A 21126-nucleotide genomic window follows, 5' to 3' on the forward strand; every position below is an offset into this window, starting at 1 on the left:
AATTTCCAAAGCATTAAATATACCATGGAACACAGTGAAGACAGTCATCATGAAGTGGAGAAAATATGGCACAACAGAAACATTACCAAGAACTAGACGTCCCTCCAAAATTGATGAAAAGACGAGAAGAAAACTGGTCAGGGAGGCTTCCAAGAGGCCTACAGCAACACTAAAGGAACTGCAGGAATTTTTGGCAAGTACTGGTTGTGTGCTACATGTGACAACATCTCCTGTATTCTTCATATGAATGGGCTATGGGGTAGGGTGGCAAGACGGAAGCCTTTTCTTACAAAGGAAAACATCCAACCCTGGCTGAAGTTTGCAAAAACAAACATCAAGTCCCCCAAAAGCATGTGGGGAAATGTGTTTTGGTCTGATGAAACCAAGGTTGAATTTTTTGGCCATAATTCCAAAAACAACATTGCACATCACCCAAAGAACTCCATACCCACAGTGAAGTATGGTGGTGGCAGCATCATGCTTTGGGCTGTTTTTCTTCAGCTGGAACCGGGGCCTTAGTCAGGGTGGAGGAAATTATGAACAGTTCCTAATACCAGGCAATTTTGGCACAAAACCTTCAGTCGTCCATTAGAAAGCTGAAGATGAAGAGGAAGTTCACTTTTCAGCACGACAATGACCCAAAGCACACATCCAAATCCAAAAAAGCATGGTTTCACCAGAAGCAGATTAACGTTTTGGAATGGCCCAGCCAGAGCCCAGACCTGAATCCAGTTGAACATCTGAGGGGTGATCTTGCACAGGAGCACAGGAGATGTCCTCGCAATCGGACAGTTGTGGAGCGCTTTTGCAAAGAGTGGGCAAATACTGACACGTCAAGATGTGCCATGCTAATGGACTCCTACCCAAAAAGACTGAGCGCTGTAATAAAATCAAAAGGTGCTTCAACAAAGTATTAGTTTAAGGGTGTGCACATGTATGCAACCAGGTTATTGTGAGTGTAAAATGTTTCCCCCTCAAAGATTTAAATTTGTTTTTCAATTGAATTGTTCATGTTATAGGTTTTACATCACAAGATACCTGCCATTTTAACAGGGGTGTATAGACTTTTTATGTTCACAAAAGTGAGTACACCCCTCACATTTTTGTAAATATTTGATTAGACATTTTCATGTGACAACACTGAAGAAATGACACTTTGCTACAATTTAACATAGTGTCCAGCTTGTATATTAATGTGTATAAGTGAACATTTCCAAATAGAGCCCAAAGTGTCAGTATTTTGTGTGGCCACCATTATTTTCCAACACTGCCTTAATCCTCTTGGGCATGGAGTTCACCAGAGCTTCACAGGTTGCCACTGGAGTCCTCTTCCACTCCTCCATGACAACATCACGGAGCTGGTGGATGCTAGAGACCTTGCTGGAGACATGCTTGGCCATCACCTTTACCCTCAGCTTTAGCAAGGCAGTGGTCGTCTTGGAGGTGTGTTCGTTATCATGTTGGAATATTGCCCTGCGGCCCAGTCTCCAAAGTCAGGGGATCATGCTCTGCTTCAGTATGTCACAGTATATGTTGGCATTCATGGTTCCCTCAATGAACTGTAGCTCCCCAGTGCCGGCAGCACTCATGCAGCCCCAGACCTTGACACTCCCACCACCATGCTTGACTGTAGGCATGACACACTTGTCTTTGTACTCCTCACCTGGTTGCCGCCACATGCACTTGACACTTTCTGAACCAAATAAGTTTATCTTGGTCTCATCAGACCACAGGAAATGGTTCCAATAATCCATGTCCATAGTCTGCTTGTCTTCAGCAAACTGTTTGCGGGCTTTCTTGTGCATCATTTTTAGAAGAGGCTTTCTTCTTGGACGACAGCCATGCAGACCAATTTGATGCAGTGTGCGGCGTATGGTCTGAGCACTGACCCACCACCCCTTCTACCTCGGCAGCAATACTGGCAGCACTCATACGTCTATTTCCCAAAGACAACCTCTGGATATGATGCTGGGCATGTGCACTCGACTTTTTGGTTGACCATGGCAAGGCTTGTTCTGAGTGGAACCTGTCCTGTTAAACCACTGTATGGTCTTGGCCACCGTGCTGCAGCTAAGTTTCAGGGTCTTGGCAATCTTCTTGTAGAGCAACAATTCTTTTTTTCAGATCCTCAGAGAGTTCTTTGCCATGAGGTGCCATGTTGAACCTCCAGTGACCAGTATGAGGGAGTGTGAGAGCGATAACCCCAAATTTAACACACCTGCTCCCCATTCACACCTGAGACCTTGTAACACTAATGAGTCACATGACACTGGGGAGGGAAAATGGCTAATTGGGCCCAATTTGTACATTTTCACTTAGGGGTGTACTGACTTTTAGACATTTATGGCTGTGTGTTGTGTTATTTTGAGGGGACAGCAAATGTACACTGTTATACAAGCTGTACACTCACTACTTTACATTGTAGCAAAGAGTCATTTCTTCAGTGTTGTCACATGAAAAGCTATAATCAAATATTTGCAAAGATGTGAGGGGTGTACTCACTTTTGTGAGATAGCGTACATAAGTAATCAGACCCTTTGCCATGACAGAACTGAGTACAGATGCATCCTGTTTCCTTTGGTAATCCTTGATATGATTCTAGAACTTCATTGTAGGCCACCTGTGTATTGGACTGATTTAGACAGACACACATGTGTCTAGGTCCCACATTTCACAATGTCTGTCAATGAAAAAACCAAGCAATGAAGTCCAAGGAAATGGGAGTCCAGTCAGAATTTCGGGAAGTTTAAATGGAGTAAAATACAGAGAGTTCCTTGAAGAAAACCACACCCACAGCGCACAGGACCGTCAGACTAGGCCGAAGATTAATCTTTCATTATGACAACAACCCAAAGCACACAGCTTCAGGACAAGTCTGTGAATGTCCATGATTGGCCCAGCCAAAGCCTAGAACCCAGTCTCAGCATTTTTGGTGAGATCTGAATACCGCACTTCACAGTCTGAGTTTTTTTCTATGCAGATTTATGATTCAGTGTGTCATTCACTTTAAAGGCTTGGTGGCGTATAACATAACCACCTGGAACAAATTGCTTTATAGTGGTAAACATAAAAAATCCCAATTTAAATTTACACCTCCCTTTTACATATTCAAAGGGGAGCTTCCCCTCTACCTTCAGACAATGCTAAACCCCAGATCCATCACTGTTTGCACTCTATGAGCTCTTTGTTCTAGGTAGCCTTGCCAATTGATGCTCCAACTCAACCACAATGAAGAGTTCAGAGAAGCGTGGATCTAGATAAGTTGCGCAGGTCCTGCAAGTACAGTGATGAGTCTGTATGTTGATGTGCAGAAGTGACAAAGGCTTGCTTCTCAATGGGGAACCAGCTACAGTAGTACACACTAGCCAGTAACTAGTAGTTCTTGCTGTACACACTAGCTAACATTAGTAATGTTTTCATGCAATATTCTAAATTGATCCGTGTGTGTTTAGGCTAGAGAATTGCTGTTCACCTTTAATCTCTCTCAAAAATGTCTAATCTGTGTTAGACTCTCATGTATTACATTGCAAAAGGGCGTAGGGATGCTTGTTTGAATAAAGACAGAGGATCCAGATACGACAATAGTCACCAACTTGTCTGTTGGAACAAATCAGGTTTGAGCTCCGAACCATTACATAATCTGAAACACAATAAATAGATGCTTTATTTTAAAGACAGTCATGCTGGTTGAGCCTGCACTACATAGGGACCTTTCCTTGGGAATAGTTATCATATTGAACATAGGTCCTAAATATTGCCAACAAAATGTAGATTGGAAAATAGTTTTGAATAATATTCAGATGTCTTCCTGAAACCTAAACCATCAATTATTTCACCATAAATGTTATCTTCAACTTTATTTGACTATAGAGAATTCCTGCCAAGTCAAACATACTCTTAACCCTGACTATTTATTATGCTCTCAAAAAACTTTTGTCACAATTTTTTCTTACATTTTTTATGTAATTTTAGTTAATGCTACGATTTTGTGTCTTCCCTATATCTTGTTATTGAATTAGGACTCGTTAGTAACTCTCACAGCATCACAGAAACTGGTGTAGTTGTCCAGAATGACTGTGGCCAGAAAAATTATAGTGACCAGATGGAAACCCCTACAGAAGCTGCACAATGGAGAACTCAGTGGCTGCAACATTTTGTTGTTGTCTCTTCAATTAAACCTTCTGTAGTTCATGCATATTTATGGAGATGTTTTGTTTCATACATAGAAACAACCATAAATTGAGGCTGTGGGCAGGGGCGGAGCCGAGCTTTCAATCCCATGGGTGCGAGGTTTAAGCCGTATGCCGTATACTCCCTGATAGTATGCCTGTTCAGGACTACAACAAAATTGTGAAATATCTGAGGAGGTCTGTAAGGAGAGGGTTGAAGAGCTAGGAGATAAGATAGATCAAAATCAATATAGATTAGTGAAAAATAATATATCAATAGAGAAACATATTCAGAGAGTGTTCAATAAAACTTCAGTGACAAGTTAGATAAAAAAAAGCAACAGATAGATATAGATAACAATTTATGAAGGCCGAAACATAATAAAACAATTTCTGCTAAGGTCTTGATGGAAGACACACATACACTTGAAACGTGCTGTTGCTAGCAGTGTCGCCCTCTCCCTCATAGTTCCCCTTGTACTATAGTGGGCTTGAACCCTGGTCCTCTGCTTCACAGCACGTGACCAACCTTCTTGACAACATTTCAACCTTTTGAGCTCTACAAAAAGTACAAATTGTATAGCCCTTTCGGTGTGAGCTCGCTCTGTGGAGTGAGCTTACGGTATGTTATTACACACACATAAAAACACACCATACAACACAAGCAGACACATACACACACACACATACACACACACGCACAGGATACATAGACATTGCATAGCATCCCCACGACTTGTCGGATCGGTCAACATGTTCTCCTCTCATGACTCAGGGATGACTTGTCGGGTCGGTCCACATGTTCTCCTGTCATGACTCAGGGATGACTTGGGAATAGTTGGGACTTTGCCCAGTGTCCACTCATGTGAAAAGGCCATTCTTCTGCACTAGCCTGTAGTGAGTTCACAATGAAGGGAATGACTGCCGAAACTGCAATTCACATGAGTAAACATGAGTATAATCTAATGAAAAGAACGGAAGGGACTACAGTCATATCCGTTAACATGTTCAAAGAAAGAAAGATAGGAAAGAATGGGGAGTGAAATTCTTCTCTTCTTTTCCCTGGTCAGGATGAGTTTGCTGGAGAGTCCCATCTCTCCAACGCTCTCATGGAAATACACTACTTGTTGGGTTTCCTCCTAGTGGACATGGGCACAACTGACATTTCTTCCTGCAAATCACTCAATTAATTTCATTCGTTTTGTTTTTTGATGATTTTGCCCTTAACATTTTAACATGCTAATTATTGCACGCATCCTTAAAATAGGGAGACCATGGTATTATGGTATTAGTATACTTTTTTATTCTCTGTGTGCAGAATAAACATGATCAAACAAGGATACAGGTACATTTCATTTGTAACAGCATTGATTCCATAGACCAGTATTATGCCACAATGCTTTACATTTGAATTCTGCAGCCCATGACTTCTAGTAAACTTATGTGACCTGAAAGGAGACCTGAGTAAAGCCACAGCCAGGTAAATGCAGAGGTGGGTGGGAAGGCCATGTGATGTCATGGCTGGACAAGGTGAGAAAGGGAACAGGTAGCTGGCTGAGTGTATTCCTAACACTCCTGATGGAAGCAACGCAGACCACTCCTGCCAAGATGGCCCAGCAAAAGTCACTTGTGGACGTTGTCAAGAGTCAGCAGGAGTGTGCAGAGATGTGCTCTGATATTACCACTGTCAGCTCCAGCGCAGGTCAGTCAAAATAGGATTTTCTTTGAAAATGTGCAATGTATTTTAACCAATCAAAGTTGTACTATGTAGTCATGTTATTAATAGGAAATTGTTGTTGGCCTTTCATTTATATCTGCAGGAATTAAATGCAAACAGCCTGAATTGATTCTGTAGCATTTGATACAACAAGAAAACATTTTGTTCAAGCACTTAAATGGCAGTGGAATGAAAAGTGTACATCCTTAATTTTTCTGGAGTTTCATATAATTATTGAAAAAACAATACAATAAACATTTTAAAATACTATTTTGGTCAGTTTCCTGTTGATTGTGTCTGTTAACCATCCAGCATAATGTGAAAAGCCAGTCAACTATGTCAACCAATTTGACAAATTAGTCACTATTAGCTATTGTTAACTTAATCTTGGTCAAATCCCCCTGTCTCTGGTATCTCTTTCTCACGAGATTGAATGTTGTCAGCAAAGCCCTGTGGTTATTAGGTTGCCTGGGGGGATGAGGAAGATAAAGTCAAGTAATCCCTCTTTTTTAAAAGGAGAGTAATCAGTGAAATATGTCCTTACAAATGTAAGTGACTTTCTGTGTGGTAAAAGTGAAACACAAGTAGAACTTTAGGCCCGACAATCCAACCCCATGAAATGTCAACCGAAGATTAACTCAAACAGAGTTTACTGTGTTACTGAAGTCAAAGTAAATGCTTTTTGCAGCATCCGTTCAAAGACCTAACTCATTCAACCCGTCCCCATCCTCCTGATTACAGATGTGGACAGACCAGCCAGAAAAGACCCATTTAGCGGCGTGGCCCTAACGCTCAGCAGGCGCGGGCGAGCCTTCCCTTCCCCAGCGCGGAGGCGCCATCGCACCACCTTCAGTCACAAGCAGCTGGACCAGCTGGAGATGGCATTTGGACAGAACCACTACCCTGACATCTACCGCCGTGAAGAACTAGCACAGCTCACCAAACTCAACGAGGCACGCATACAGGTCAGTGGGCTTAGGCTTGTTCATCCGTTAGATTCATATCAGCCCAAGAGGCGGGGACATTTTATTTAATTTACAAGTGACGTGCTTATTAACGGTTCTTTCAACCATTACCCTATAAAGTGGTTACATCTCTAATTCGAACTGGTTGACATTTTATCCCATATTTCACAGGTATGGTTCCAAAACCGCCGTGCCAAATATCGCAGGCAGGAGCGGGCATCTCAAAAGGTCCTGTCAGGGGGAATGATGCCAGGGCGTGGGGCACTGTTGGGCAGCATGTGTGTTCAGCCCGCAGGGTTAACCCGTCCATACTACCCTCACGCCCTGGCTCAACATATCCCCAAGTTCCCCTCTATGCTGCCCTCTGGTGGTTATTCTCAGTCCCACCACCCAGGTTCAGCCAGCCAGTGTCCCAGCCCTGGAGTCCCACAAAGGCCACAGCTCCACCAGCACGAGGACTGGTACACCCCGCTACGGAACATCGGAGCCCCTCCCAGCAACCTGGGCACCCCCATGTTCTCCCTGACCTCCGTGTCAGCTGTGGACCCTGGCGCTCAATGGAACTAAATTAAGGACAACTTCTAAGTTGGAACTAAAACAACCTCTGTTTCAAAGAATGAACAGTTATTCATTTTACTGTATGTGAGATAACAAAATACAGCTCCTTGTATCTGGGCAGTGATAGGAACTAACAAGAAGAATGTTTAAAGTGGTGCAAAAGACTTGACCACTTTGTAAGTCCTTGAATGTTACCAGTTACAGGGCCTTTGGGAAGTATTCAGACCCTTAACGTTCTCCATATTTTCTTGTGCTGTAGACATGATTTGTAATAGATTTATTTTTCTTTGCCATCAATCTACACACAATACCCCATAATGATAAAGAAAAAACATATTTTTAGAAATGTTTGTTTACTCATGTACATAAGTATTCAGACACTTTATTCAGTACTTTGTTAGAATGCTTTTGCCAGCAATCATAGCATCAAGTCTTCCTGGGTATGGCTTTACCCAAGTACACCTGGATATTCAGACTCAGAGACTTCCAGCATTGTCTTGGTTGTGTGCTTCAGGTAATTGTCATGCTGAAAGATGAATCTTCACCACAATCTGAGGTACACTCTAAATCAGGTTTTCTTCAATTACCTTTCTGTATTTTGCTCCATTCATCCAGACCAGTCTGCTAGTCCCTGGTACTGAGAGGAATCCCTATAGCATGATGCTCTCACCACACAGCTAGCTCTAGGATGAGTCTTCCCCAGATCTATGCTCTCTCCAAAATCCTACATCTTAGGTTTAACTATGAATGTTCCTTAGACCTCATGGCTTGGTTGTTGTTCTGACATGAAACAGAACACAGGATCCATCTGAGCTCAATATGGACATGGCAGCTGTTTCATTTTCAATAAATTGGCACAAAATTCTAACATGTTTTCTCTTTGTAATTATGGGGAGTTTTGTGTATATCGATGGTGATTTTTCATCAAAATGTGGTAGAATTGAAGCAGTCTGAATAATTCGAGGCACTGAATGTAACCAGAAGGTGGTAGGTTCAGGGTAGCCCAAGACAATGACATTTGAGGGAAATCTTGAATTCCAAAACTAGACTGTATAAAATGCAGTACACACCGAATAACCGTCTCCTAACTATGCTGTTTAGATATGTTTTTATAGTAAATCAAGCAGTGGGTTTTGGGATTGATCATTAATGTCATTCAAATAGGTGTCCAAATGACATGACCAACACCTCAGACAGAAACGCATACACACTCAAAAAAGAAAACACCTTGAGATATACTGCATACAATATAAAACTACATAAACAAATAAGTTCTATTGTGTTTATTACATGTCACAGCAGAGACAACAGTTTCTTCTTTCCTCTAACCGGTCATATTTTATAGATTATAATTAAAAACATCCATCCAAAGAACTTTACTGAACCAGCGCGACTGAATGACGAAAATAACTAATGGTTCAGTACACTGTCCACTAAATCAAATTGTAGGATTACAGACCTGGGCCATTTAACAGAAATGCCTGGTCCCCTTCTTATGATCTGCAACTGTTTATTAGCAATGAGCCTCTACTCCATATGAAGTGTGGTGTATCAACACAACACTGTCTCTTCATAGGCAGCTAACCTGTACAGCAAGATAACACTTGCTTTAGGTACAGTGCGGGGTTAAATTAAGTTGACCTGCATGTATTGATATCACCCAGGGGGTGTCACTGTTCTGTAAGTCAAGTGAATCCAGAGGTGAAGGTATCACATTGAGCAGCACAATACATCTGTGTTACTGTACATTCAGATTCTAGCAACCCTCTAGTATCAGTCCTGCTGGAGGCAGTTTTGTGTTTGGAATGTCAGTGTCGCTCATCAGACAGAGTTCTCATTTGTGACTGCCTGCATTGACCAGCCTGGATTGCATTCAGTACAAGCAAACTGGAGAAAGCATTTTGAAAACAAGAATAAGCATTCTTAGAAAAAGCCTGGGACTAGCTTCTGTTTCAAAATACTGTCTTCTGTTTTGTTCAATCTAAACCTAACCCTGCTTATTGGTTCTTTTTTCAGAGAAATTCTCCAAACCTGCATTGCCTTTCCCACATTAGATTTTCTCTGTGGTAGATTATACTGCAGCATTACGGCATCTGGCCTGGAACATTCTCACTATGATGTACAGTAACAGTAAAGGTCCCCCTTAAAGTTAAGGGCAACATGTCATCGTTAACAGCCAAATTTGATTGAATGCATAAAATCAAACATCATTGAACCATAACTATATAAACCCTACAGCAAAGCAGCGGTTAGGAAAATACCTCCTGAAGAATTCAATTCCAGTTTGGCTGAACTAGTTAAGTTGGTAAAATCAATAAGAAATATTTGTCAGTTTCTGTAATAATCACTATAATCACTTAATGTATTCATCAGGGGTGGACAATCTACAGCCCAGTTATCATAAAAAAGAAAATTCTGTTAAGCAAAAAACACTGAAGGCCACACTTGAATGTCAGGAGGAAATGTTAATGGACCTATCCATCTTGAAATGACTGAGCATGTTCTGACCGGAAACAGATTTTGACAACAAAAAAAAAATCTGTGAAAAAAAAGAAAATGAAATAAGAGCTGTGAAGCCCGTTGATGAATTTCAAAATCCCGACGTGAACCCGGTGACTAAGGGTTCGGCCACCTCCGGAACATGAATTCAGGCAGGACAGACCACGGACAGCGTCAGCACCAGAGACATGTGTACCGATTCAGCTACTTTTAACAGAGGTTTCGTCTTGAGATGAAAACGGGTGCTGTTGTGTACAGTCCACTAAGCCAGACCTCTGCAATTACGCCGAGGTCTTTCCACTACTCCAGGGACTTGGCAAACTCGGCATAGTCTATGTACCCGTCATTGTTTTTATCATCGTCCCTCAGGACGTCATCTATAAGGGTTATGAGGTCCTCCTCCTTCATAGGCTGGCTGTTCTCTCCTCTCTCCTACAGAAATGACAACCAAAATAACATATGGTTGATTAATTAAATGCACACAGGATGTAAGCAGGAGTTGTAAATTGGGATTTTAACTCTCTTACCTCTTTGTGTACGTGTGTGATGGCTGTGGCCAACTCCAGCCCGTCCAGTAGGTTGTTGCCATCGTAGTCGTGCATCTTAAAGTAGTGCAACTGGAGCTCCTGTGGCGACATTTCTGCTTCCGGCTTGTCTATAACACCTTCTAGATGCTCCATGATGTGTCTTACACACAGAGGACAAAGGAGACACAGGACAGGGCAGTAGCCATGCACAGAATCAGCCAAATTGTCAGGTTAAGGCTTTTAACATTCTTTTGGCAGGAAATAGTAACAACTAGGATTTTTCATTTTGCTGATTTAGAAATATCCTATATAATTCTTATTTCCCATGGAAAAAATGCAAGGGAAGTTAAGTAGAAGTGTTATAGGATCAGTTTCCATTAAAAACTATATATAAAAAAAGGGAGAGTACTAGCCCAAATAGGGAAAAAAAATGCTTTTCCTTTCTTTTCCAAAAAAACATGTGAAGCAACATACCCTAATAAACAGAACCCAGTACTCACTCTCTGTCGTGGACCATGTTCTTGTCCAGGTGCATGTTAGGATGGTGACTTTCTGTTGGTTGATCCTGGGGCGGCTGCTGTGAACAGACAGACAGCAGAAAGCAAGAGACCAGGAGTAGCCAGCCCCACACCACGCTCCTCCTGCCACTTATTCCACTTGCTAATGTCATTCTGGTCGGTGTAACTGCAGACACAAACAAAAAGAGAACACCGGTGAGAAAGACCTAAGAGTAAGAGAATGAGGGCAATTGTTACAGTGAGAGAACGAGACAGACAAACAGACATAACTGAACAACATTTAGATCCATGCTGAATTTTAAACAATATATTCAAGCTACAGATGTTTGTTGAGTTGATATGCAGAGTCTCACGGAACATATGTCACTCGTCATACAATTGTAAGAGCGTTACCTCAAAACAGCTTATCCATACAAACTTTGGGAAACATAAATAGCATAAGAATGATGATATTAATAAATTTGAGTTACAATAATAGCCTTATAACTTTTCAAGTATATGTTCTTCTACATAAGGTACTGTTCAGGATCCAATTTAGTGTTGTTATTGACAAAACACATGGTTTGCTAATGTTATTTGTACAGTGCAATACTGTACTAGCTGAGTTCGCATTTATACAAATCGCTTCGGTTTGTTTAGCATGATAATAAATATGCGGATAACACGAACGACATAATAAACTGAATCCTCAGCGATATAAATAATCAAAATTCATACTCACCAGTTGACAAAAGCCTATGAATGGTTAGCTTGTGGATTAAGTATTTGTATTTTATTTACTCTTTTTGGGCATTGCTGTTAGCCGTAGACAATGTTCAACTCATGTACACGACAGCTAAATTCTGATTGGATATCCGCAGAATGTGTCAGAGATTCGAAGGCGTGTAGTAATGAGAGACTGTAAAGAAAAGAGACTTCCAAATCGAAGATTCTCGCGTCCAGGATTTATTTATCCCGTCATTGCCCCGACCCATGATTGGACAAGTCGGCAAAAGGCGGGGGCAGAAAGAGAGTGGCCCCGTTTGGTTTAAAAACGCGAAGGGGGCACGTGTCTGAATCGGCTATCTCGCTTTCTGGAATATCTCTACCGCAATACAGACACCTGTCCAAAACACGAACGTGTAGTTTTGTTGATTTTGAGAAGTGATCACTACTGACAAGCAAATGTCATCTTTTCATAGGGAAAATGAAGCTGCCAAATATCTTTTCAGAAGATTTGAGGTTGGATTAGTTTAGAAAACTGTCCAGTGATAGTTGTAGTCGTTGGTTTTACACATTGACCTTAACATTAGTTTGTTGTGTTGAGTGCCTTGAGCGTTCCTTAATTTAGTAGCCATTCTAGGAAACATTATCTGCAATAGTGTTCTACCGCCATGTAAAGGTATTTTTCATACATGGGCGTTCATATAATCCTCCACTTCATGTTGTTTACATTCCATGGACGTTAGTTGGACCACCTGGTTTGGGGTCACTAGATGTTACCGTTTTTAAATTACACATTTCATTACTGTTGTGAACTGTCTGAGCAGAGGATTTGCCGGTACAGCCACAAATACTTGTTTAAGGAAAATAGCTCAATGTGGATTTGATTAAACCTACTGTGTTTATTAATGGATTGGACACTGCATTAAAATTCGAAATAATACCTGTCCACCCGTGTCGCCTAGCTCTTCCCTTAGCATTTGTTTCTATAAGCAACAGTCTACACTTCGGTAAGCTATTTGCGTAATCCCAGTAATTGATCTCATTAAGGAAAGCTTTCGAGGTAAAAGATTATGCACAAATGACAAAAGGCCGAATAAAAGTTGGCTATGTAAATTGCCCTCTACTGTATTATAACGGTTTGTAACGTGAAGAAAGTAAGAAACATAGAAACAAGAAAATAAGACTTCTACATTCAAGCATGATTTGTTTTCTTTTTTTTTCTTTTTCATTTTTTTAGGCCTGTTATACCAAAAATAAGCGTTATATGGTATTCAGTTATGACTTCCAATGACTTTCTATAATGCCATGAATAGTATGAACAGAAAACAAATCTAAAAACGTTTTAAAATATATCAGACAATGCAGGTTTTACTATTGTTAATTTTGGAAATGGTATGAACTACGGTGAAATAATATTTTAACCACATAATTTGTATGAGGGAAGGTAGGGCAGCCGCACATGCTCATAGATTGCATGACATTTTTTCTGTTTGGCAGTCTGCAGTTACTCCCCGAGTATCAGGGGAATACGCTCACCAAGACAGATCAGGATCTAGAGCGGGTATGGCATCCAGCAGGGTCTCCTTCTCGCAATACCGTCTAGAAGCAGAGATTGACCGCTACAGAGCGGAGTGTCAATGGGACAAAATACCCATTATCGTAGAGCAACTGGTGGCCGCGCGTTTTCACGAAGACGGTGAGTGGTTACTGTACTGTTTGATTTTTGTATAGATTTCTTTTTTCTGTTGTCACATGTCTGGACAGGATGGCAATAATTACGCATGAGTTGGACTTTGTACTCCGCAACAAACTCTGTGTCAATCTCACTCTACAAACAAAATAACTTTAACACCAATTCGGGCATAATGCTGTTAGTTTTCTACAACATGAACTTGAATGGACAATGTTCAAAGCATAGAACATATTGTAGGCTAATAAACATTATGTATAAACTAATGTCGACGTTATTTTAATTATCCTTTTTATTATGTTCCATGTCAAAAGGAGTGTTCAGCTTAGTGTGTACTCAGTCTCAAGTGGGCAGCCTAATGCCGCTTACTCCCCTCACCTAGCTAAAGTAAACATGGGGTAAGGTGACATGCCACAAGACCTTGCTGTGTGTCACTTTTATTGTGTCAATAACCAAATCTTAATATTTACCATATGACAGTTCAAACCCTGTCCATTACTTCCCTAGCTCTTTTTTCAGCATGCCTGCTGTTGTACTGCTTCTGCTAAATGTGTTATTTTAGACAAGATTTTGTACAATTCTATCCATTCCTAGCTGGTGTCCTTTTAGTCTGCCTTGATTTGACCGTTTGCCCAGATTTTTGTAATTCTTGATTTTATCATAACACTGTCCCTCCCTAGTTATTGCAGTTGAATACAAGGGTGAAGTCCAGATCAGTCTCTGATCTCGGAAATATAGACACTGACCCAATTTTCATAATTTTGGCTCTGTACGCCACCACAATAGATTTTAAATGAAACATCCGAGATGGAATTGAAGTGCAGACTTTCAGCTTTAATTCAAGGGGCTGAACAAAAATATTGTATGAATCGTTTTGGAATTGCAACCATTTTCATTTGTTCAATGTTCATTTTTATACTTTGTCGAGAATCCTTTGCAGGCAATGACTGCCTGAACTCTGGAATGCATGGACATCACCAAACGCTGGGTTTCCTCCTTTGTGATTCTTTGCCAGGCCTTTACTGCATCTGTCTTTGGTTGTTGTTTGTTTGTGTGTCTTTCTGCCTTAAGTTTTATCTTCAGTAAGTGAAATGCATTCTCGATCAGGTTGAGATCAGGTGATTGACTCAGCCATATCAAAATATTCCTCACTTCTTTGTCTTAAAAAACTCCTGGGTTGCTTTCGCAGTATGTTTTGGGTCATTGTCCATCTGTAAAGTGAAGTGCCGTCCAATCAACTTCGCTGAATTTGGCTGAATCTGAGCAGATATATATCCCACCATACACTTCTGAAGGGATCCGTCTGCTTCTGTCTTCTGTCACATCATCAGTAAACACTAGTGTCCCAGTGCCATTGGAAGCCATGCATGCCCATGCCATCACACTGCCTCCACTGTGTTTTACAGATGATGTGGTATGCTTTGGATCATGAGCCATTCCAAGCCTTCTCCATACCTTTTTCTTCCAGTCATTCTGGTACTGGTTGATCTTAGTTTCATCTGTCCAAAGAATGCTGTTCCACAACTGGGCTGTTTTTTCAGATGTTTTTTGGTTAAGTCTAATTTGGCCTTTCTATTCTTGAGGCTTATCAATGGTTTGCACCTTGTTGTGAACCCTTTGTATTTGCCCTCGTGAAATTTTATGTTTATGCTAGACTTGGATAATGATATGCCTACCTCCTGGAGAGTGTTCGTCACTTGGCTGGATGTTGTGAAAGGGTTTTTCTTGACCATGGAAAATATCCTACGATCATCCACGTCCAGGCCTTTTTGTATTGCAGAGCTCACCAGTGTGTTCTTTTTTTCTCAGAATGTACCAAAACTATTGATTTGGCCACTGCTAATGTTCCTGCTATCTCTCTGATGGATTTTTTTTGCAGCCTAAGAATGGCCTGTTTCACTTGTATTGAGAGCTCCTTTGTTGTGTGTTCACAGCAAAAGCTTCCAAATGCGAATGCCACACCTGGAATCAACTCCAGACCTTTTACCTGCCTAATTGATGAAGATATATCGTAGGAATAGCCTACACTTGTCCATGAGCTTTTGAGTCAATTGCCTAATTACGTTTGGTCCCTTGAAAAAGAGGGGGCTGCATATTAAAGAGCTATTATTCCAAAATCCTTTCTTCAATTTGGATGTGAAGACCCTCAAATTAAAGCTGAGAGACTGCACTTTAAGCCCATATTCATTATTTAACTGTAACTTGAATATATTTTGGTAAACTGCTGAAATAACATTTGTGTCCGTATCCAATAGTTTCAGGGCCTAACTGTATTTTAATTTTAACTCCTGATATTGTTTCCCTTCATAATTTCATACGATATGCCGTAATGTTGCTGCCTCATAGCAGCAGTGTTGGGATAATCAAGGTTTCAGAGGCATCCGGTCAGATAATCACCAGATTAAAATTTCCAAGCCCTCCCAAAAAACTCAGAAAAATGAGTTCAGGTGTACAGCAGGTAATTTTGGAGGTGGGGTCTTTTCAGCAGGAAGGAGATTTCAGATGGATGATAATGTGCCTGGATTGGTTCTTAATCAGAAAGTACTCACCAGCACCTACACGCTTAGATGATAATTCAGAAACTGCCCAACAACCTTGAATGCACCAAACCCACCATGGAGTCGCTAGACCGCTATAGACACAGCTCTTGATGCTTTGTGGGTATGCTATGTCCTGGATTTGAACTTGACCAATACCTTTTGAGGTTATACCAGTGTGTTGAAGATATTCTTTTATTCAGATGTCCATTAGAGAATGTTAGTCTCCTGAAGCAATTGTAATAAATTGCTGTTATACTGTAGTTAGTCCTCACATTCTCCAGCCTCTATCCTCCCCTTAAGTAATAAATCTTAATGGGGACAGTCTGTTAAACATGGTGGGCTCAGCATGTCAGAGATAACAGGACATAAACAGCAGTGTGGGATTTGGCCTCTGCTCACACCACTGGGGACAGTTGAGGAGGGATAGCAATGGGAACTCCACCAAACAGGAAGGTTTTTATCCTGAATGTGTCTGTGACATGTGACTTTTATTGCCATCTGGTAACTTCAGTTTTAGGCTCTCCTGGTTTGTTTTGTTCTGTCCCTTCTATCTGGGCCTTGTGGGAAATTATAAACTGGGATGTGTTTACTCTGGCTCCCAGCTGCTGACCCCTTTAGCCAGGATTCCGCTATGCATTCAGTACAACCGCCCTTCCAGTTCTGTGAACTTTAATAAATGCCCTCCTCCAGATGACTACGGGACACTGTTGTTGGCCGAGGCACTGCTGGAGGAGTGTCTACAGGACAACATCAGCCTTTTGCGCAACGCCACACCCTTGACAGACATCAACCAGCCCAAACTTGCCCGCTCCAAGGGCTTTCTCAACTCCATCCTGAGCCGGGGACGTCTTGGGGTCAGTCTAAGCATCTCTCCTCTGTTTCACCTTCGTCTCTCTCCAGCCTGCACTCAGCTTTCTGTGTTGTTGACTTGCATCACCAAGTTTCCCATCTGTCTAATCTCTTTGTGTTTATCTGGGTCATTCCATGAAAAGAGTGCCCTTTTTCATCCTTTGAAAGTGAAAAAATCGAGCGCTGATATTGCATTTTAAAGGGCTATTGTGAGAAGTTCCCTTTAATCTAGTCCACATGGTTAAAGGGAGTCCACGTTTTAATATATTAAATGTTACTATGTCAACCCGGTTTCCACTAACTGCAAAACATTACTCAAGTCTCAACATCATTGTAGCCTAGTTATATATGCCATTTCCCATTAAAAATATATTCAAGACTAGACAAGTCCAAATTGAACATGTCAACTATGCGTAAGAAGTGGGTATGTGTGGGCAATACAATGTTTTTTGGGATGTATTTGGTCAGTGTTGCTATGGTCAATGCTAGTTATTTGTAACTTAAAAAGGCACACAATCAGTTATCATTTAAAATCTTGAAATGGGAAACATTGTTTTGTATGACGTTGAACTTGTGCTGTTTTGGGCAATGTTAATAATCAATGAAATCAGCAAACAAAGATTGGCACATAATTGTTGCTACAACTCCCCTCTGGTTCTCTGTACCCACTTCACTGAGTCTCTTGGTACCGTCTTAAAAAAAGATCATTTTGAGTGCTGAGATTTGTTTTTTGTTGGTTTACTTGTCATCTTTTGTGTCTCACATCTTTTGTGTGTGTGTTTGTGTGTGTCTGTCTCTGTCTGTCCCCACCAGCCCAGGCACCTGAACGAGGCTCTCCTCCTGATGGCTAAAATACACTATGTCCAGGGCCGTTACCGTGACGCCCAGGGTATGTGTGCGAGGGTGGGCATAGAGGAACTGACGGGGGATGGGCAGCCGGTCTACCACCTGCGTCTGCTGGCCGATGCCTTTGTCATCAAAGGTACCGTTCCTTTCATAACCAAATACTGTGTGGTCTAAAATGTGGAAAACACTTCATGTTTGACCTGCGCTGTATTTGGTTATGGCAATTTGTTCAGCAGGCAGACTAAACATTCTGCGTGACCTGCTTATGGCCTGTGCTCAGATGGTTATTCAATATACAAACAACCAGGCACCGTTTTCATAAAGCGTCTGAGTGCTGGTGTAGGATCTGGTCCCTTACTGTACGTTCATTATAATCCAGAAAGCCAAGCAAATCCTGGATCAATACTCTGACATGTTTAATTAATTCTGGTCCTGAGGTACAAATCATATTTTTTATCAAGTATGGTCTGGTTTTAGTTTCATCTGTGTAGTCGGTGATCTCATGGAGGATACTGAACCAATAAGGCACAAGAGGGTGTGTTCTATTTTGCATTTTGCACTAGGAAAGTTCTACAGCCTGACTAAAGACTACAGCCTGACTGGAGCCCTGTTTCCACTCTGGAAGATAGGCTTTTCAATATCCAGGGCGGGACTAGCTGTTACAAATTCTGATAGCTAGCTAGTGTTTTTGAGATTGTGAAAGAGTTTTTGCTGCTGATGATTCCTCATTACAAGATGAGCTGGTAGTCACTATGAGTTCTGGATATTAGGGTTTGCTTACAATCAGGGAATGTAGATGGCCTATTTCTAGCTGTGAAATGCAGAGACGGTTGTCTTTGTGTTACAATTAACTATGTGGATGCCACATGATATGTTTAACCCATTTTAACAATCATACAGTAAATAGGTAATTAGAACACGAGTTACCTTTCCCTTTAAAAGTACAATCAGGCGTTCTGGATTTCAGATTTTTGGGATATACAGTATCTCACAAAAGTGAGTACATCCCTCACATTTTTGCAAATATTTGATTATATCTTTTCATGTGACAACACTGAAAAAATGACACTTGGCTACCATGTAAAGTAGTGAGTGAACATCTTGTATAACAGTGTACATTTGCTGTCCCCTCAAAATAACACAACACACAGCGGTTTAACAGGACAGGTTCCACTCAGAACCGGCCTTGCCATGGTCAACCAAAGAAGTTGAGTGCACGTGCCCAGCATCATATGCAGAGGTTGTCTTTGGGAAATAGACGTATGAGTGCTGCCAGCATTGCTGCAGAGGTTGAAGGGGTGGGGGGTCAGCCTGTCAGTGCTCAGACCATACGCCGCACACTGCATCAAATTGGTCTGCATGGCTTTCGTCCAAGAAGGAAGCCTCTTCTGAAGATGATGCACAAGAAAGCCCGCAAACAGTTTGCTGAAGACAAGCAGACTAAGGACATGGATTACTGGAACCATGTCCTGTGGTCTGATGAGACCAAGATAAACTTATTTGGTTCAGATGGTGTCAAGTGTGTGTGGCAGCAACCAGGTGAGGAGTACAAAGACAAGTGTGTCATGCCTACAGTCAAGCATGGTGGTGGGGGTGTCATGGTCTGGGGCTGCATGAGTGCTGCCGGCACTGGGGAGCTACAGTTCATTGAGGGAACCATGAATGCCAACATGTACTGTGACATACTGAAGCAGAGCATGATCCCCTGCCTTTGGAGACTGGGCCGCAGGGCAGTATTCCAACATGATAATGACCCCAAACACATCTCCAAGACGACCACTGCCTTGCTAAAGAAGCTGAGGGTAAAGGTGATGGACTGGCCAAGCTTGTCTCCAGACCTAAACCCTATTGAGCATCTGTGGGGCATCCTCAAATGGAAGGTGGAGGAGCGCAAGGTCTCTTACATCCACCAGCTCCGTAATGTCGTCTTGGAGGAGTGGAAGAGGACTCCAGTGGGAACCTGTGAAGCTCTGGTGAACTCCATGCCCAAGAGGGTTAAGGCAGTGCTGGAAAATAATGGTGGCCACACAAAATATTCACACTTTGGTCCCAATTTGGACATTTCCACTTAGGGGTGTACTCACTTTTGTTGCCAGCGGTTTATATATTAATTGTTGTGTGTTGTGTTATATATAGGGGACAGCAAATGTACACTGTTATACAAGCTGTACACTCACTAGTTTACATTGTAGCAATGTGTCAGTTCTTCAGTGTTGTCACATGAAAAGATATAATCAAATATTTTCAAAAATGTGAGGGGTGTACTCACTTTTGTGAGATACTGTATATGGTATGTACCATAATCAATTGTGGTTCCCTAGTGTTGTGTTTTTGCTGTCACAGAATATTACTTTTTCACATAGATAATCGTTATTTGTCAAAGTTCTATGAAATTGTTTTGGAGCAGGGAGAGGAATGTAACCAGATAAAGCTTTACTCTTGCTAGCTCGATCCTAGTCTCCCTGAGTGAGAGAGTTTCATGCATACACAGTCCAACAATTACAACAAGCAACTAATGAACTTAGACAGTTTGTAGATATACCCACTCAACAAAACACCAATATACCAGTGTGCACAATGTTCTGATTATCTGGAAATTTAATTTGCATACAGTTTGCATTACTTCCTCTTTTATTAAGTAGACAGAGACAGCCAAAGCCTGCAGACTGGCACATTTTCCTGAACAACACTAAAATATCTCCCTTTATGGACCTGGTTTGTTTCTGGGATATCCCATTGGGATGTTTTGGGGTGTTTTCTGACATTGTGTAATAGACACAGTTTTGTCCCGTTTTCGTATGGTCCCTGGTGTCCCAAGCCAATATAAGTAAGGGAATGGCAATGGATCCAACTTTTTTGGTATCATTAGTCCTTCAAACCAGATATTCAAAGCATCTATGCATATGCTGAGGTGTTATGGTTTGGGCGTGGATGGCGGTTACTGAAACAGGCTCACTGGACTGCCAAGTAGTGGAAAGTTCTTGACTGGTCATTTTTAGTTGGATTTTAATCCAATTGAACATGCCCTTTATTTGCTAAAAACATTTTCAAAAAGACCTGAAAACAAACAGACTGAAGATGGCTGCAGTACAGGCCTGCCTGAGCAACATCTGAAAATATATCCAGTGTCTGTTGGGGTCAAAGTTTTACAGCATTCAGGGAGTTACTGCTTTCGAAGCATGTGATCAAATACTAAACATTATTATTTAATTTGAATGCTATACTTTGGATTTGAAAAAGGTCTACAATTTTATCCCTGATGTCCTTGCACAGCTCTCTGGTCTTGGCCATTGTGGAGAGGTTGGAGTCTGTTTGATTGAGTGTGTGGACAGGTGTCTTTTATATATGTAACGAGTTCAAACAGGTGCAGTTAATACAGGTAATGAGTGGAGAACAGGAGGGCTTCTTAAAGAAAAACTAACAGGTCTGTGAGAGCCGGAATTCTTACTGGTTGGTAGGTGATCAAATACTTATGTCATGCAATAAAATGCAAATTAATTATTTAAAAATCATACAATGTGATTTTCTGGATTGTTGTTTTAG

General features: G+C 41.3%; 3 protein-coding genes across 6 annotated transcripts in view; 2 read left to right on the forward strand and 1 right to left on the reverse strand.

The window, feature by feature from the left end:
* Positions 1 to 3917: 3917 nt before the first annotated feature.
* On the forward strand, positions 3918 to 7537 carry prop1 (PROP paired-like homeobox 1). Its single transcript, XM_010904886.3, has 3 exons — positions 3918 to 5871; positions 6628 to 6851; positions 7023 to 7537. The coding sequence occupies exons 1-3, from the start codon at positions 5682 to 5684 to the stop codon at positions 7416 to 7418; spliced, it is 810 nt and encodes a 269-aa protein (XP_010903188.1). The 5' UTR covers positions 3918 to 5681; the 3' UTR covers positions 7419 to 7537.
* Positions 7538 to 8677: 1140 nt separating this feature from the next.
* Positions 8678 to 11839, reverse strand: mcfd2 (multiple coagulation factor deficiency 2, ER cargo receptor complex subunit). Its single transcript, XM_010904885.4, has 4 exons — positions 11675 to 11839; positions 10936 to 11119; positions 10436 to 10595; positions 8678 to 10340 (listed from the first exon to the last, which is right to left on the reverse strand). Exons 2-4 carry the CDS (start codon positions 11103 to 11105, stop codon positions 10209 to 10211), a joined length of 462 nt encoding a protein of 153 aa, XP_010903187.1. The 5' UTR covers positions 11106 to 11119; positions 11675 to 11839; the 3' UTR covers positions 8678 to 10208.
* A 204-nt stretch (positions 11840 to 12043) lies between these two features.
* Positions 12044 to 21126, forward strand: part of ttc7a (tetratricopeptide repeat domain 7A) — a 51009-nt gene continuing 41926 nt past the window's right edge. The window contains exons 1-4 of one of the 4 annotated variants that reach the window (XM_010904881.5): positions 12044 to 12174; positions 13156 to 13354; positions 16579 to 16742; positions 17551 to 17719. In XM_010904881.5, coding sequence (XP_010903183.3) covers positions 12118 to 12174; positions 13156 to 13354; positions 16579 to 16742; positions 17551 to 17719 — 589 coding nt within the window. In that variant the 5' untranslated portion in view covers positions 12044 to 12117. Of the gene's footprint in view, positions 12175 to 12205; positions 12335 to 12986; positions 13355 to 16578; positions 16743 to 17550; positions 17720 to 21126 lie in introns of those variants that run through there. The other 3 variants (XM_010904884.5, XM_010904880.5, XM_013134272.4) reach the window with 3 other exon arrangements.

Source organism: Esox lucius, chromosome 6 (genome assembly GCF_011004845.1).
Source record: "Esox lucius isolate fEsoLuc1 chromosome 6, fEsoLuc1.pri, whole genome shotgun sequence".
NCBI lineage: Eukaryota > Metazoa > Chordata > Actinopteri > Esociformes > Esocidae > Esox > Esox lucius.

What these genes read in the sequence shown, in the direction of transcription:
- mcfd2 (XM_010904885.4), bottom strand. Translation starts at nt 11,105, where the DNA reads ATGACATTAGCAAGTGGAATAAGTGGCAGGAGGAGCGTGGTGTGGGGC. An exon ending in AACATGGTCCACGACAGAGA is followed by an intron (nt 10,596 to 10,935) that starts GTGAGTACTGGG and finishes TCTGTGTGTAAG; the next exon opens with ACACATCATGGAGCATCTAG. An exon ending in TCACACACGTACACAAAGAG is followed by an intron (nt 10,341 to 10,435) that starts GTAAGAGAGTTA and finishes TCATTTCTGTAG; the next exon opens with GAGAGAGGAGAGAACAGCCA.
- prop1 (XM_010904886.3), top strand. Translation starts at nt 5,682, where the DNA reads ATGTCATGGCTGGACAAGGTGAGAAAGGGAACAGGTAGCTGGCTGAGT. An exon ending in CACTGTCAGCTCCAGCGCAG is followed by an intron (nt 5,872 to 6,627) that starts GTCAGTCAAAAT and finishes TCCTGATTACAG; the next exon opens with ATGTGGACAGACCAGCCAGA. An exon ending in TCAACGAGGCACGCATACAG is followed by an intron (nt 6,852 to 7,022) that starts GTCAGTGGGCTT and finishes CATATTTCACAG; the next exon opens with GTATGGTTCCAAAACCGCCG.